Source organism: Geotrypetes seraphini, chromosome 7 (genome assembly GCF_902459505.1).
Source record: "Geotrypetes seraphini chromosome 7, aGeoSer1.1, whole genome shotgun sequence".
NCBI classification, from domain to species: domain Eukaryota; kingdom Metazoa; phylum Chordata; class Amphibia; order Gymnophiona; family Dermophiidae; genus Geotrypetes; species Geotrypetes seraphini.
In genome coordinates, this window is record NC_047090.1 from 29,699,032 (window position 1) to 29,715,837 (window position 16,806).

Here is a 16,806-nt window from a genome sequence, read left to right on the forward strand (position 1 = left end):
TGCTGGGTCAGACCAGTGGTCCATCCTGTCCAGCAGTCCGCTCACGTGGCGGTCCCCAGGTCAAAGACCAGTGCTCTAAATGAATCCAGCCTCACCTGCGTACGTTCCAGTTTAGCAGGAACTTGTCCAACTTTGTCTTGAATCCCTGGAGGGTGTTTCCCCCTACAACAGACTCCGGAAGAGCGTTCCAGTTTTCTACCACTCTCTGGGTGAAGAACTTCCTTACGTTTGTACGCAATCTATCCCCTTTCAACTTTAGAGAGTGCCCTTTCGTTCTCCCTACCTTGGAGAGGGTGAACAACCTGTCTTTATCTGCTAAGTCTATTCCCTTCATTATCTTGAACATTTCGATCATGTCCCCTCTGTCTCCTCTTTTCAAGGGAGAAAAGGCCCAGTTTCTCCAATATCTCACTGTACGGCAACTCCTCCAGCCCCTTAACCACTTTAGTCGCTCTTCTCTGGACCCTTTATCCAGAGAGTTATTTGTTGGTACCCAGATAACTGGCAGCAGCCACTTTATAGCTAGATATTCAATGCTGGTATAGGGGTAGGGTTATCAGACGTCCAGATTTCCACGGACATGTCCTCCTTTTGAGGACATGTCCGGGGGTCTGGATGGCTTTTCAAAACCTGGCACTTTGTCCGGGTTTTGAACAGCTTTGAAGAAATCAGTGTCGAGGAGGAGGGCATCCGTGCGTGTGACGTGATGATGTCACTGCGTGACATCCACGCATGCAGATGTCCTCCTGCCCAAGAGCAGGCAGTGGAGGGTGGAGCTAGGGCAGGATTGTGGGCAGGCCTAGAGGGTTCGGATTTTCCAATTGAAAAATCTGGCAACCCTATATAAAGGGTAAGGTCCAGAACTGGAATCTAGATATGAATAGCCCAGCCCATGGTGGCCAGCATTTAAAAAAAAAAAAAAGATTAGCACTTCAGGCTGAATATTGACCCCATCATTTGTATAATGTAAAACATAAATGTGATTTACTGTCAGGAAAGGCCTTGCCTTCAACTGGATCCAAGAGGTAGCAACTTCCTGAGGAGCAAATGAAGCACCAGGGGCAGGAGGGGAGTCTTGAATTTATGTCTTAATGTTCCATCCACTCACACCATAAGGAAATGCTCCTAAATGAGAGGAAACAGTCCCTGGACCTGGCATTTCATCTGAGATCAGATTGTACAAGCAACTTGAATATCCAGACCAAACTTGGCAAGCAAAGTGTTAAACCTTTAACTAAAGCAAAATAACATTCTGCATGTCATGTGAACTTCCTGAAGACTAGTGCATGCAATAGGTACAGCACGTTCTGGAAACATTGCTGACGCTAGATTCCCATGCAAAATCTGGAGCCTCTGGAAACGCTGTGCCCTTGATTGGCAGGAGCACGTTACAGGGCTTCAAAGAAGGTTTGGATAGGTTCCTAGAGGACAAAGGGATTGAGGGGTACAGATAAGAGTTGACGTAGGATGTAGGGATAGGAGTAGAGATAGGTTATAGAAATAGTCAAGGACCACTGCTTAGGCAATGGACCTGATGGGCTGCCGCGGGAGCGGACCGCTGGGCGAGATGGACCTCTGGTCTGCCTCAGCGGAGGCAACTTCTTATGTTCTTAATTTGTTTTAGTACGATGCCTTGACGTTTTGCAGTAGAGAAGAAATGGTTTCAGGAAGATAGTGGTGGGACTTGTGTTTATCTCTACAACGTTATGCAAAGTTCTAAAGTTAACTAAGTAATGGATATAACCATAGTAATTAATTTGTCTTAAAATTCTTGGCATTGCATGCAACAAATGATTATCTCTACTTTACACTAGCCACACATTTTATAAGAGAGACATAAAAAGGCAAGTATGTAATGCAGAATATTAAGAGAAAATGATTTAGTAATGCTCAAGTATGGAAAAAGTGTGGCGCAGTGGTTAAAGCTACAGCCTCAGCACCTTGAGGTTGTGTGTTCAAACCCACGCTGCTCCTTGTGACCTCGGGTAAGTCACTTAATCCCCCCAATGCCCCAGGTATGTTAGATAGATTGTGAGCCCACCAGGGCAGACTGTGAAAAATGGTTGAGTACCTGAATAAATTCATGTAAACCATTCTGAGCTCACCTGAGAGAATATAGGAAATTGAATAAATAGTGTGAAAAGCTTCAGCCTCTAATAACCAGAGCTGGTACTGTGACATCATAATGCCTCATTCCACCAATGCCTAAGAGCTAACCTCATCAGTGATGTCACAATGGCTTGATTGTCTTATACTTGGCTCACTTTTACTACATTTTGATTTCTGGAGTGGTGCAGTGGTTAAAGCTAAAGCCTCAGCACTCTGAGGTTGTGGGCTCAAACCCACACTGCTCTTTGTGACCCTGAGCAAGTCACCTAATCCCCCCCATTGTCCTTGGTACATTAGATAGATTGTGAACCCACCGGGACAGACAAGGAAAAATGCTTGCGAACTTGAATAAATTCATGTAAACCGTTCCGAGCTCCCCTGGGAGAGTGGTACAAAAAACTGAATGAATAAATTTAAACTAAAACATTTCTGATGATCAGAACTTTGACAATATAGACTCACCTAACTGTTGTGTGTACTCCATGTGTGACTCCCAACTGAGGCCCCAAAGCACAAAAGTCTGGTGTGCACATAAAACAGGCTGTGGCCAGTCTTAGTTGCAGAGTAGCTCAGTCTTCCATGCTCAAATGGGTTCACGGGGGCTTTTATCGATTGCCATAGCAGCCACCGAGAACTCTATTGCAAATGGGTATTTAAATTATCTCTCCTTGTGATGCACATAAAGGAACACCCACCTCTTACAGGGAAAAATTTACCAGCAGGTCTGGAGGTACCGATAGCTGTTTGTTTTACCGGAAATATTATAGGTTAATTTACTGTTAATATAAGCTATTAGTAACTAAGGGCATCTTCTATCAAACTGAGCTAGCAGTTTGTAGTGTGGTGAGCTGCGCTGCTCCCGACACTCATAGAGTTCCTATGAGCGTCGGGAGCAGCATAGCTTTCTGCGCTTAAAACTGCTAGCGCGGTTTGATAGAAGAGGCCCTGAGTCTCATTACATAAAAGGGAACCTGTGCTAAAATAGCATGAGTTAGTGGTACAATAACCTGTCTTAACAGTAGTCCATGTTGATAACTGCACCCACTCCCTTATCCTATATAATAAAACCCTAGCCGCGCATGCACACTCCTACCTGCATGTTCCATTTTCCCTGTACCGTGAGATGTAGGTCCGTGGTGGCAGGAGTGCATGCGCGGGTTCCCAGCCTTACAGCACTTAACTACACTTGCCGGCTGGACTCCCTGCTGTGGTAAAAGTAAGTTCTTTGCCTTGCCGCCCCCCCTTCCCTTCCCACGGTCCCGACTCCAAACCTGCCGACTCCAGCAGCGTTAGCATCACTCTACACACGCTGCTGGAGTCAACAGGTTTGGAGTCAGGACCACGGAAAGGGAAGGGGGGGGGCAAGGGACTACGAGAGCCAACCAGACTTCTAGCACCCGTTAATGTAATGGGCTAAAATACTAATAATAATAATAATACTGTGGAACCTTGGTTTATGAGCATAGTTCGTTCCAGAAGCAAAGTATATCAAAGCAAGTTTCCCCATAGGAAGTAAGGGAAACTCGCTTGATTTGTTTCCCCCCCCCTGAGGCCACCAGCATCTCACCCCCACTCGCGTCATATCCCCTTCCCCATGATCCGGTATCCCCCCACCCCGATCTGGCACCGGCATCAGCACCAACGCACAGGACGTGCCGGTGCCCGAAGATCCTGCCTCTTGCCTGGGCTGGGCCTTGAGCATCTGTGCATATTCAAGACCTTCTGGATCTCGCTCTCTCCAAGAATCTCGGTGAGAGCGGGAGCCAGAAGGCCTTGAGCATGCGCAGATGCTCAAGGGCCAGCCCAGGCAAGAGGCAGGATCTTCAGGCACCAGCACGTCCTGTGCGTTGGTGCTGGTGCCAGATCAGGGTAAGGGATTGTGTTTGGGGGGGGGGGGGCTCGCAAATCCAGTCAACGCTCAATTTGCAAAGCATGATTTGCGAGAATGTTTTGCTCGTCTTGCAAAACACTCGCAAACTGCCTTACCCACAAACTGAGGTTTGACTGTAATTATAATTATTTATTTATTTATTTTTGTATACTGCCCAAACAATAGTTCTGGGCGGTTAACATCAAGAGGACTGTGACAATTCAGTGAAAAAAATACAAGCTCAGTAAAATACAACAATAAAATCAGCGTACAAATCTTTCAAACAAACAGGTTTTCATCAACTTTCTAAATAGATAATAAGACTGTTTGAATAATCAAAGAACTCATCCATGAATTCATTTTTCCTGCTTGGAAAGCAATTGTCTTTTCCAATGAATTCTTGAAACGGCAAGCTTTTGGCATGGGGTACATAAACATGCAAGAATTTCTTATATTTTTACTCGACATGAATAATTTAAGTTGAGAGGATAGGTATGCTGGAGTTAAGCTGAACAACACTTTAATGCAGTGTTCTTCAACCTTTCGATACCACTCCTCATCTGGAAGCCTTCCCTCTGACGTCACGATGTCAGAGAGAAGGTTTCCGGTTCAGGCGCAGGACGCGAGTAGGATCCTCTTCAGCACTGCAGCACTCAGGAAGAGGGAGCCGGCCCGAAGATAACACCACGATGATCGCACCGTGGATTGGCGGCTGAAAAGCACTGAATGGGGCCCGATGCACGTGCCAGCCTTGCGGACTGGCAGGAAATTTCTGCAGGCCGACACCGGTCCACGGACTCGCACCTGTCCACAGATCGGCGATTGAAGAACACTGCTTTAAAGCAAATGCAACCTAATTTAAAAAAACCTCTAGCCTCAAAAGGTAGTCAGTGAAGTTGTAAGCAAAAAGGACTCACATGGTCATACTTTTTCAAGCCAAAAATCAACCATACTGCTGCATTCTGTATTAGACCCAGTCTGGTGAGTGTTTTCTTACATGATCCCAAGTAAACGATGTTACAATAATCTAGGGTGGTTAAAGTGGTAGATTGTATTAATATCCTAAAGCAGGGATCTCAAAGTCCCTCCTTGAGGGCCACAATCCAGTCGGTTTTTCAGGATTTCCCCAATGAATATGCATTGAAAGCAGTGCATGCACATAGATCTCATGCATATTCATTGGGGAAATCCTGAAAACCTGACTGGATTGCGGCCCTCAAGGAGGGACTTTGAGACCCCTGTCCTAAAGGAAGCTGAATCAAAAATCTTTTTGATAGTTCTAAGTTTCCACAAAACTGCGAAACATTTTTAAATCATTTGATCAGTGTGATTCTCTAGAGCTAAATAACGATCTAGTGTTACATCTAAGATTTTAATTTTATTAGCTATTTCAAAGTTTTGACCATTTGGATATTCTGAAATCCAGGTCTGTTAGATCAGGGGTTCCCAACCCTGTCCTGGAGGACCACCAGCCAGTCAGGTTTTCAGGACAGTTCTAATGAATATGCATGGAGATTTGCATGCCTGTCTCCTTCAATATATGCAGATCTCTCTCATGCATATTCATTAGGGCTATCCGAAAAACCCAACTGTCTGGTGGTCCTCCAGCACATGGTTGGGAGCCACTGTGTTAGATGACACCCAAGTAGTGGGTTGGAAGCTATTGGATTAGAGAAAGAGAGAAACCTTTTACCTAAGTTTAATAATGACAATTAATTTCTGATATATTCTTTCAGGTCGACAGGTCTGATATGAACACCCTCAGCTTGCCGCTCAATATTCGACGTGGGGGATCAGATACCAACCTCAATTTTGACATCCCCGATAGCATTCTAGATTTTCACAAAATCAAGCTTACCACAGATAGCCTGAAGCAAAAAATCCTTAAAGTTACCGAGCAGATCAAAATTGAACAGACGGCCCGTGATGGAAATGTGGCAGAATACCTGAAGCTGGTCAGCAGTGCGGACAAGCAGCAGGCTGCACGCATCAAGCAAGTGTTTGAGAAAAAGAACCAGAAGTCAGCTCATTCCATAGCTCAGTTACAGAAGAAGCTGGAACAGTATCACAAGAAGCTGAAGGAGACTGAGCAGAACGGGTCGTCGAAAAGCTCCAAAGATCTCTCCAAAGATAACTTGAAGGACCTACAACACTCCTTGAAAGATGTCAGCAGTGGTGCTCAGACTTTGGGTCACAGTGAGGGCAGCAAGCCAGGCGTGCCTGGGGTCTCCCTGACGCCCCCTATGTTTGTTTTCAACAAGTCAAGAGAATTTGCAAATCTGATTCGGAACAAGTTTGGCAGTGCTGACAACATTGCTCACCTGAAAACCACACTGGATGACTTTCACCCGGAGAGCACGCCTAGGAACCTGAGTGGCAGTGCCACCCTAGTAGCTAAACAGAAATATATCAGTGACGATGACTGCTCCAGCGGGACTTCGGGTTCCGCGGACAGTAATGGAAATCAATCCTTTGGGGCTGGTAGAACCAGCACCCTGGACAGCCAAGGGAAGTTCTCTCTGGTCCTGGAGGAACTGAAGGAAATAAAAGAAGCTCAGTCCCAGTTAGTGGAAGATATAGAGACATTAAAAATTCAGTTTAAAAGAGACTACGGATTCATTTCCCAGGCAGTGCAAGAAGAGAGATACAGGTATTCCATTTTCAGCTCTGGCACATTTTTAAGTGCAGGGCATGAAATGCTGGATAATTATGTAATGTGTGTTATAAACTGAGAGTTAAAAGCCTGATTTTACATAGATGGGAAATGGGGTGTTCAAGTGTATTATACAAAAGGTTTTTGAAGGATAAGTATATGGATTCACAGGAGTGCATGTGTGAGTGCTGGCACTTCCTGCAAGAACAGCCATTTTAGTGAGCATCGCATCTAAAAAGAGAGTTCTGCTAGAGAATGACATGGGGACAAATTTTTCCCTGTCCCCGCAGGAACTCAATTTACCTGTCCCGTCCCCACAAGTTTTGTCGCGGTCCCTGTCCCATTCCTGTAATCTCTGTCTTAACTGTTCAGGGCCTTGAACACTTATGCTTTTAAAGTGTTTGAGGCTTGTGCAGATGAGGACAGAGCTTGCAGGAATGGGGCAGGGACAGGAAAAGAACTCGGGACGGGATGGGAAAATTTGTCCACGTGTCATTATGTGCCAAAAGCAGCATCAATCAAATACATGTAGAGATCTAGGGATCTTCGGACTGCCAATCTGGTAACATAACTCAGACTGGCTGCAATCCTCATTAATCCCAATTGCTTGATCTCATAGTATTCTTATTCATTTAACTTTCTACTTTCTTATTAATACTTTTCTGTCAGCTTTTTCATTAAGATGAGAAGCAATAAACTTATCTTGCAGCATCAGAGCAGCATTTTGAACTCTTGTTCAGTATGAAAGTTCAACGAGTCAGTTTGATTTATTTACACATCACTCCCTGATGAAAAGATTGAAGGTTGAGGTGGTGCTGCAAGATACATTTATTGTTTCTCATCTTAATGAAATTTTTTAAAAAGCTAACAGGAAAGTATTAATAAGAAAGTAGAAAGTTAAATAAGAATACTATGAGATCAAGCAATTGGGATTAATGAGGATTGCAGCAAGTCTGAGTTACGTTACCGGATTTGCAGTCCGAAGATCCCTAGATCTCTACATGTATTTGATTGATGCTGCTTTTGGCTGTGCTAGTCACGGTATCATTATATGAAGTGTGAATAGTAGCCTTGACTTTATGAATTCTCTTTAGTGCAGCATCGCTCGAGGTTTGGCTTGTCTAAGCGCCTCCCTTTACCTGTCTTGTCTGCTGATTTTCAGTCTGTGCACATGAACTTTGGCACTTAGGCGTGGAAGTATCAGATCTTATGAAACTGGACGTCCAGAGAGCCAATTAAGTTGCTTAACAACATACCAGTCTTTTGAAGTGATGCCAGAGAGGTCAGCACGATTGCCTCTTAAATCTCTGGTGTATCTAATTTGCCTGATGCATAACACATGCCTCGGAGTAAATTGAGTGGTGAATTTTGGCCTAGATGCTGATGCCTAGATTTTTTGCAGTAATTGTATATTTCTGTTGTAAAATCAGAAATACACACATAATTTTCTGAGCTGCCTACACTCACCCTCCTTGATGAGTGTGTGTCTGCCAAGGATATAAATATTCAAATAGCAACTTTCTAAAACTGCTGTTTGCACATGTAGGTAGTTAACATTTATTTGCATCAGTAGCTCCCTAATTCTATAAACTTAGGTGTATAAGTAGTAGAACAGTGTCAGCTACATGCATAACTTAATTTAAGAATTAGCAGCTAATTAGTGTTAACCAATTATTGGCTATAATTGGAGTTAACTGGCACTAACTAGCAGTTATGTCCTTTATCGAGATTCTGCAAATTGTGCAGGCAACTGTAAAGGGGGTGTACACCTGGGAGGGCCACAGGAGGTTCTGGCAGCCATTTTGAGACTGCATATGAGTGCCAATTAGAGAATGACCCAGTGGTTGTTACCCACAGAAATGGTGACAAAAAAAGGTCACCGCCAGTACGGGGACAAAGCCATTCACTGCCCCGTGGAGCAGTGAATGGTCTTGTCTCTGCAGTTAAAGGAGTGAGCACGTGCGGTGAACGAGCGTGCAGTCCGGCATCCCCCTCTCTCCCTCCGGCCATCCGGCAGTGCATCTCCCTCCCTTTCCCTTACCTTCTCTTTGTGACGATTTCTATAAGGCTATGTGTTGTATTGCAGCCAGAGCTTTAAAGTCACGTCGCGTGTGGCTGCTGGAAAAGTTTCCTCTGACGCAACTTCCTGTTTCCGGTTGCATCAGAGGAGACTTTTTCAGCAGCCAACGTGACGCGACTTCAAGGCTCCGGCTACAATACAAGGCATAGCCTTATAGAAATCACCACGAAGAGAAAGTAAGGGGAAGAGAGAGAGGGAGATGCACAACTTGCTGGCGGGAGGAAGCTGTTGGACCGCGCAAAGGGTGCTGGGGGGATGGAGAGGATAAGACGCTGAAGTAGTCCGTCGTCCCCGTTCCCGTGCAGCTCTCTAGTTTAGAGCCGCGCTGGGAGGGCATATGTGCATGTGCAGGTGTTACGTGATTATGTCACATGCAAGCATGTAATATCACTGCGTTGCATCCACACATGTGCAGATGCCCTCCCGACAATGTCCCGTACTGGAAGCTTTTCAAAACCCGGACAAAGTACCGGGTTTTGAAAAGCTATCTGGACACATCCTCTAAAAACAGGACATGTCCGGGTAAATCCGGACATCTAGTAACCAAGGAAGGCCTGAAAGGTGGTTGGGCAGTTGGGGGGCAGTTCTTCTACCAGGAGGGTGGTTATGCTGTGACACATTTTCTAAGGGGAGAGGGGTACAGTGGTGTGTATTTTCTGCCAGGAGGGCAAATCATTTTCAGTTTTGGCTTTGGTTCTGGCTGAAATTGAGTGGTGAATTTTGGCCATGGATTTGACATCAACTGGAACTAAATCTACTGGTCTCAGTCAGCCTTTAAGCCAGATGCTTGCAAAAATTTTAATGCCAATTAACTTCAATAATTTCTTGTTGTACCCAATTATTAATGGTTAAGAGCACTTTTTTATGATGAATTTCTTATTTTAAACTTTGCTTTATTCCTTACCATTTATGTATGAATAGCAATAGTTTTCTGACTATTTGTAAACCGAGTCGAGCTCTGACGATGACCCGGTATATAAACCGAAGATTAGATTAAACATTAACCAATTCATTTGCATGCACATCTTGGCAGTGTGCCCAAATCTGGGGGATAATGCACATATGCTTGTAAATGGTACGTTTGTGTGCACTTCTATACCTACCCAGCTGTAGAATTGTTCTTGTCATTTTACACATGTGAATACATACTGAATCGTCTGTAATGCACCAACACTGGTGCTGGTAGTGGATGCTTTGGAGTTCCATTTGCAGAATAAGAAGCCAGTGGGACTTCTGGCTCTGCTGACAGTAATGGAAATCAATCCTTTGGGGCTGGTAGAACCAGCACCCTCGACAGCCAAGGGAAGTTCTCTCTGGTCCTGGAGGAACTGAAGGAAATAAAAGAAGCCCAGTCCCAGTTAGTGAAAGATATAGAGACATTAAAAATTCAGTTTAAAAGAGACTATGGATTTATTTCCCAGGCAGTGAAAGAAGAGAGATACAGGTATTCCATTTTCAGCTCTGGCACATTTTTAAGTGCAGGGCATGAAATGCTGGATAATTATGTAATGTGTGTTATAAACTGAGAGTTAAAAGCCTGATTTTACATTGATGGGAAATGGGGTGTTCAAGTGTATTAATTATACAAAATGCTTTTGAAGGAGTTTTGCACCCTTGGGAGCTGATGCAGTAAAGTGTGCTAAGCTTCGCACGAGCTTACTTTGGCTTTAATGCATGCATGAAAAAAAAGTATTATTTTTGGCCTGTGGGAAGAACTTGGCTTCATGTACCGCTGAAATTTGTTTAGCAGGGGAGGCTGTTGTACGTCAGCAATGTAGATATGCTAGATTCATTGTTGTCTTTTAAGGCTCACGTTAAGGGTGTGAATTTCAGTGTGTTTTTCAAATTGCGGCTACTGAGGAGGCATGCATGATTATTTATCAGATGACAACTTTCAGACAGTTGTTACGTTATTGATAACACCATTGTTGGATTACTGCAACTCTATTTAGGTAGGGTTGCCTAAGTGTGTTTTGCATGCCTTGCAGATGGCACAGAATGCCGCTGCTCGCCTTTTTGGCATGTGTCCAAATTTGATCATATCACCCCGATATTATGCGCACTTCATTGGCTGCCTATTGAAATGCGGGTAGAATTTAAGATCTTGTGTTTGATTTTCAAGCTGCTTCAAAGCAATTGTCCTATAGCTGTCTGCTCACTATTTCGATGGTACTCTCCTACCTGTGAGTTGCGATCTGCTGACAGTTTGAGGTTGGACATTCCATCCTTAATAACCGTGAAACCTGCTGGTAAAAGGAATTCCATGTTGTCAGTTCGGGGCCCGGTTCTATGAAATGCCTTGTCAGTTTCTATGCGTCAACTGACCATTTTTTGTCAATTTAGAAAAGAGGTAAAAACTATTATTTGTACGTGCTTTTGGCACAAGCAGTGGAAGCATATATTCTAAGTCTATGTTTTAGTGTTAAGTTGTGGTTGGCACCAGCTTTGAACTGTCTTTTTGAAGATGTATTTTATAATTACCGTATGTAAAGATGTTTTATGATTTTTATGTGTATTGCCCATTGTATTTTGTTGTTTGTTATTTGCTGTTTGTGTATGTTTACATTGGTCCCCATCTAGCAGGCTATAAATTATAAATAATTTATTTATAGCCTGCTAGATGGGGACCAATGCTATGCTGTGCAAAGCCATTTTTCAAGATGGCGGCACAGAGGCAAGAGTGCGTGGGCAACATTCTGGTCCTCACATGTGGAAGGGCTGTGGAAGAATCATTGGCCACCAGGGCAGGCATTTGTGAAGTTTGGGAGTGGGGGAGAGGGCTACCAACATTTGGGAGGGTAGGGGAGTCTGGGGGGGGAGCTATTGGTGCTATGGGTTCAAGGGATGGGGAGGCCTACCATCATTTGTAGGGGAAGGTACTCTGGAGGACTTGTGGTGTTGAAGAAGTGGGCATGGGGGTCCAGGTTTATGGTTAGAGAGGATGCAGATTACCTAATGCCAACAATAATGTAGACTTGTATGTGCATTTGACCAGTAAGCACTCCCATGATAGCACATATTTTATTTTTTTGCACCTGGGCTATTTGCTTGCTATTTGGCTACTCCATTGGGGAGCTAAAGCTTGGCATTAGGTTGGTGCTAGAAGTCGTGCATTAAGCACATGGCTGTAATAATGCAGGCTTACTGCATGAACTCCTTGGTGGCCTAACTCTCCTCATTTCCATGCAATAAACACTTGAATATTTTGGCTTATGTTGCAATCACAAGGGTGGCTTCTCTTGCTCCCATTATGTGTAATTTGGTAAGCAATTCGTCAAAGAACTAAATTGGCTGGCACAGAGATCTGCATGTTTGTTTTGCTATCTGCATCCTCCTGATTGAAGTTATTTCCTGCTGTTTTTGTTTTGTGAACATTGAGTTGTTGGAAGGGGATCTAGTTTAGTTGGGAGGCAGATTACAGAAACCAGCAAATAAAAACATTTAGTTTCCGAATATGGCAGCGTATGAGCTTCCTCTTTCTTTGTGCAGCAGTTACTTGGGAAGCTTACAGAAATGAAGCAAGGGGAAACTCAGTGAGGGAGAGAATAATAAGCCCCCTTCCTGAACGCTGGAGTGAAATCTATCCTATTAGTGAAGTACTGCTGAGTGCATAGCTGAGTTAATGGGGTTTTGAAAAATCATAAAACACACAAATACATAAACATTATACTCAGTATAAAAAGTCCATTCAAAAAAGCTGTCAAATAAATCTGTGGAGACTTTACATAGGATGAACTGTGTGGAACCCACTAAGAGCCAGATTTAAAGATTGGCAAACAATGAGTTGCTGAATGACAGTTGGCTTGCATAGTTTTAAAAGGGCACATCTTCAATTTTAGCTGTTCCTGGAAGGAGAAATAATAACCTTCCACAATGAAAAAACTGAGCATACAAAAATCATTGTATAATGGGAGGCTTTTGCCCAATGGTTTTCTTGAATGGGGGCAGCAGTTGCTTAGCCCAGACCTTGGGGAGCGGGCACAACATTTTTGCCCCACCCCCTTGCTCTCTGCTCCTAGCCTGCTGTCTATGCCTTCCCCTGTGACTCCCAAATAGCTAAGCTGGTGAAGATCCCAAGCCCTGTCAGCAGAAGCAGTCCTTCAAACAAGAACCTGAAAGTCAGTGGCAGTGTGCATGGGCTGCTACCCCCCCCCCCCAACACATGCTCATATGTGAAAACCGTACATGCATAGGACAGGTGGCTCCTCCACATGCATGCTCAGTTTAGAAAAAAAAAAAACCCCAAGAAGGTAGGGGTGGGGGGAAGACCAGGAGCAGCGGTGGCAGATCATAGAAAGAGTTATCAATTGCCAGGCTGACGGTAAAGGACTGCTTCCACTCGCAGGGCTTGGAGAGACCCCTGTCAGCCATAGCAGCAGATAGTGCTGAAATCTGGGAGGGGGGGGGGCTGAAAAAAATGCATGTTTCTAGATTCGCAATCCCGTCACCCCCCCATGGCTACACCACTGGTTGGCAAGGCAGGACCTGTAGTGGTGGAGATGTTGGAAGAATGGCTGATGCACCATAACTTACCCTTCTCAGTTTGACAGTCACATTCTCTCATTTTAAATCTCTGCTGAATTATCAGGTGCTCTAATTTTACAACCCTTTACTATATCCCTGGGGTAGGGAGTACTGTGCATTAATATTAATGATAGAGCAAGCCATAAAAATGTATAAACAAACTTTATTTTATATTACAGAAGTTAATACATGGAATTTTCCACCCGAGGCAGCTGGGTGCCCCAAGTGTGATATCATTGCAAAATTCTTTAATGGAATGGAAGCTCCATACACATTATTAGCATTAAAGAACTTGCACGTAGTACAAATTTTTCTTCCAGTTATTAAGTGATTTGTCATCAGTATCTGATTCAGTGAGTCTCAGTCTAGTGCTCAAAGCCCCCCTTCTATGAGTCTGCTGTGAGAATATCTATAATGAATCTGTGGGAGGTCAAAATACCTGCTAATTTGCATGATTTGGTTTCCATGGAAACCAGAGCTCTTGCGGACTTTGGGATTGGGCTGAAAACCACTGGCATTATTTGTGTTAAGGACCAGTGTGTTTCCAATTACACGTACTGTGAGTATCTTTGAATGCAAACTGTATAGTTGCTTTAAAGCTGGTGAAATGCTGCCTACATTGTTTCTTCTGAGCAGATATGAGCGCCTGGAAGACCAGCTCAATGACTTGACGGATCTGCACCAGCATGAAACCACCAATCTGAAGCAAGATCTTGCCAGCATAGAAGAGAAAGTAGCCTACCAAGCCTATGAAAGGTCCCGAGATATTCAGGTATAGCTCTGCCAGCCTGCTGAATTCTTTGGAAATCTTTTTTTTTGGCCTAGAACTCCCTTTACCTTCAGCTCATTCAAAACCAAGATTGGGATCCTTCCACCATGAACCTTCATTCACAACCATCTGGGGATTATGCCCCCTTCTTTAAAAGGCCTTAAAATGCTTCTGGTCTGCTCATTCCAGCAACATTTCTAAGGCCAAGAACACTGCCATAAACCTTGTTTCATCAGCTCTAAATCTGGCCAACAGGTGTCACCGACAGTAGTGTGGAAGGGTAGAGGGTGCTGGGTGTGGTTGTGACCCCTGTGCCCTCCTCTCTGCCCCCTGATCCTTCCCTGCCCCCCCGCCACATTCGTGTCCTCCCTTCCCATGTATCTCTTTAAATCTTCACAAGCATGTGCAGCTTCTCCAGCCTGCTGCTCACGCCGGCATTAGCTTTCCCTCTGACATCACTTCCTAGCCCCATGACCTGGAAGTGATTTCAGAGGGGAGCCAGGCCGACGCGAGCAGCAGGCCAGAGAAATTGCAAAAATTGCTGGGTGGTCATGTTAAAAAGTCTGTAATTTCACTGTTTAAAGATAACCTCATTCTATTTGGCACATATATTAAACATTAAATAAAGCTGCAAAATTTCATATTGAAATTCCAAGTGTTTGCTGAGCAAACAGCAAAAAACTCTAGGGGGAAGGGCAGGATTAACCAATAGGCCAAGTAGGGCCTAGGGCCCGAAATGGTCAGGGGGGCCTGATGAAGGATGAAGGAAGGCATCAACATTGTTTTTTCCAAACGGCGATTGGCCCCTCCAGCATTGATCGGCAACCCCCCACCAACAGAAAATAAGACAAGCAAGCAACGCGGGTAAGAAAGGCAACGGGAACTGTAATTGTGCAAGCGGTGCTGCTTGCCCAAAGCTTCCCTCTGACGCAGCTTCCTGTTTCCGCCTGGGCGCATGGTGGGGTGGTGCAGGGCAGGGGGCCCAGTGTACTTGTGTGCCTAGCTAGGGGGGTTACTTTTATTTTTCCTCATCCTATATACTTAGTTTGTTTAGAATCCACATACATTTAGAAGTCTAAAATGTAGGTACTAAATGAAAACAGTATTTTTTTTTTTTTAAATTGAGCCCTTTAGCAATACGTTAGCAGAATAGCCAAGAAAAATCAAAATTGATGAAGAGCTGAGAGGTGTGCAGTCTTACATTGCAGCAGAAATATTGACCATTACACTCCGTAGCCCATCCAGCAGGATGCTGAAATAGCTGAAGGGATGTGTTTTTTATGCAAATATATTGACAGCATTAGACATTCTTTCATTCTTTTTTTTTTGTGTGTGTATGTATGTGCATTTCCTATGATGGCAGGAAGCGTTAGAGTCTTGCCAAACTCGTATTTCGAAACTGGAGCTCCATCAGCAAGAACAGCAGGCCGTGCAGTCAGAAACCATCAATGCCAAAGTCCTCCTGGGAAAGTGCATCAACGTCGTCGTTGCCTTCATGACGGTCATCTTGGTGTGCGTCTCCACCATTGCCAAGTTCATCGCACCCTTGATGAAGAGTCGATTTCATATCATGTGTACTTTTTTTGCCGTCACCCTCCTGGCGATTTTTTGTAAGAACTGGGATCACATCATTTGTGCCATAGAGAGGACAATAATACCCAGATAAACTGGCAAGTGTATCCTTTTTCATATATGTACGTATATATACATATGTAAATATATAGTTTTATTTTAAAGGAAAGCTACAAAATTTTAGTTTTGATGTGTACATATATACAGTAGATAGGAAGAGAATTGCACGAACTATCAAATTCCCAAGATGTAAATATTTTAACAAGAAAGATGGTCAACTGCGCCATAGTTGATTAGTTAATAGATGACATGAGCATTGGGCACCTGCACTGCCTTAATGGAAGATGAGCAGAATCCCACGTTATTCACCAGCATCATGTTATTGAGTAAGCATGCCTTTTTTAATGTTAATCCAGGTTGGACACAAACCTTCCCTTGTCTCACAGAAACTTATCATCTTTGTTACTGTGGAATTTTCACATCACATAACCACATTCTCGTTTTGTATGTGACCACAAGTGCTTATCACAGTGTTTATAGAAAGCAGTGAGCGCTCACGTTTACTCACACGTGACACTTTAAGAAATGGGAATATTTAGGATCAAGATTGTAGACAGGTGGACTATGCTTTCAGGGATTTTTATTTTCTAAATTCAGGCATTATTATTTCTTTATTTTATGTTAGAATCCATTATTATTACTTTTGGTGATAGATATAAGCAGAGCACAGGTTACATAACAGCAGATGACAGCAGATAAAGACCTGAATGGTCCATCCAGTCTGCCCAACCTGATTCAATTTAAATTTTTAAATTTTTTTTCTTAGCTATTTCTGGGCAAGAATCCAAAGCTCTACCCGGTACTGTGCTTGGGTTCCAACTGCTGAAATCTCTGTTAAAACCTACTCCAGCCCATCTACACCCTCCCAGCCATTGAAGCCCTCCCCAGCCCATCCCCCACCAAACGGCCATACACAGACACAGACCGTGCAAGTCTGCCCAGTACTGGCCTTAGTTCAATATTTAATATTATTTTCTGATTCTAGATCCTCTGTGTTCATCCCACGCTTCTTTGAAGGTTGGTTGAAACTACTGAAAATAACAAACAATAAAGCTATTACCCTGAAGAAATGCCCAAGTTTCACATTTCTAAAACCAACTCTGTTCTTAGTTCAGTGCTTTCTCTTTTGAACCTCCGTTCTTTTTTATTTTTTTCCTATTGTACAGGGT

The 16,806-nt window shown here is 43.8% G+C and overlaps 1 protein-coding gene across 3 annotated transcripts in view; it reads left to right on the forward strand.

The window, feature by feature from the left end:
• TMCC3 (transmembrane and coiled-coil domain family 3) overlaps positions 1 to 16,430 on the forward strand; it is a 283,494-nt gene extending 267,064 nt beyond the window's left edge. For all 3 annotated transcript variants that reach the window (XM_033952781.1, XM_033952782.1, XM_033952780.1), the window contains 3 exons: positions 5,716 to 6,629; positions 13,873 to 14,008; positions 15,369 to 16,430. In XM_033952781.1, coding sequence (XP_033808672.1) covers positions 5,731 to 6,629; positions 13,873 to 14,008; positions 15,369 to 15,671 — 1,338 coding nt within the window. In that variant the 5' untranslated portion in view covers positions 5,716 to 5,730 and the 3' untranslated portion in view covers positions 15,672 to 16,430. The remainder of the gene's footprint in view (positions 1 to 5,715; positions 6,630 to 13,872; positions 14,009 to 15,368) is intronic.
• Positions 16,431 to 16,806: the final 376 nt, after the last annotated feature.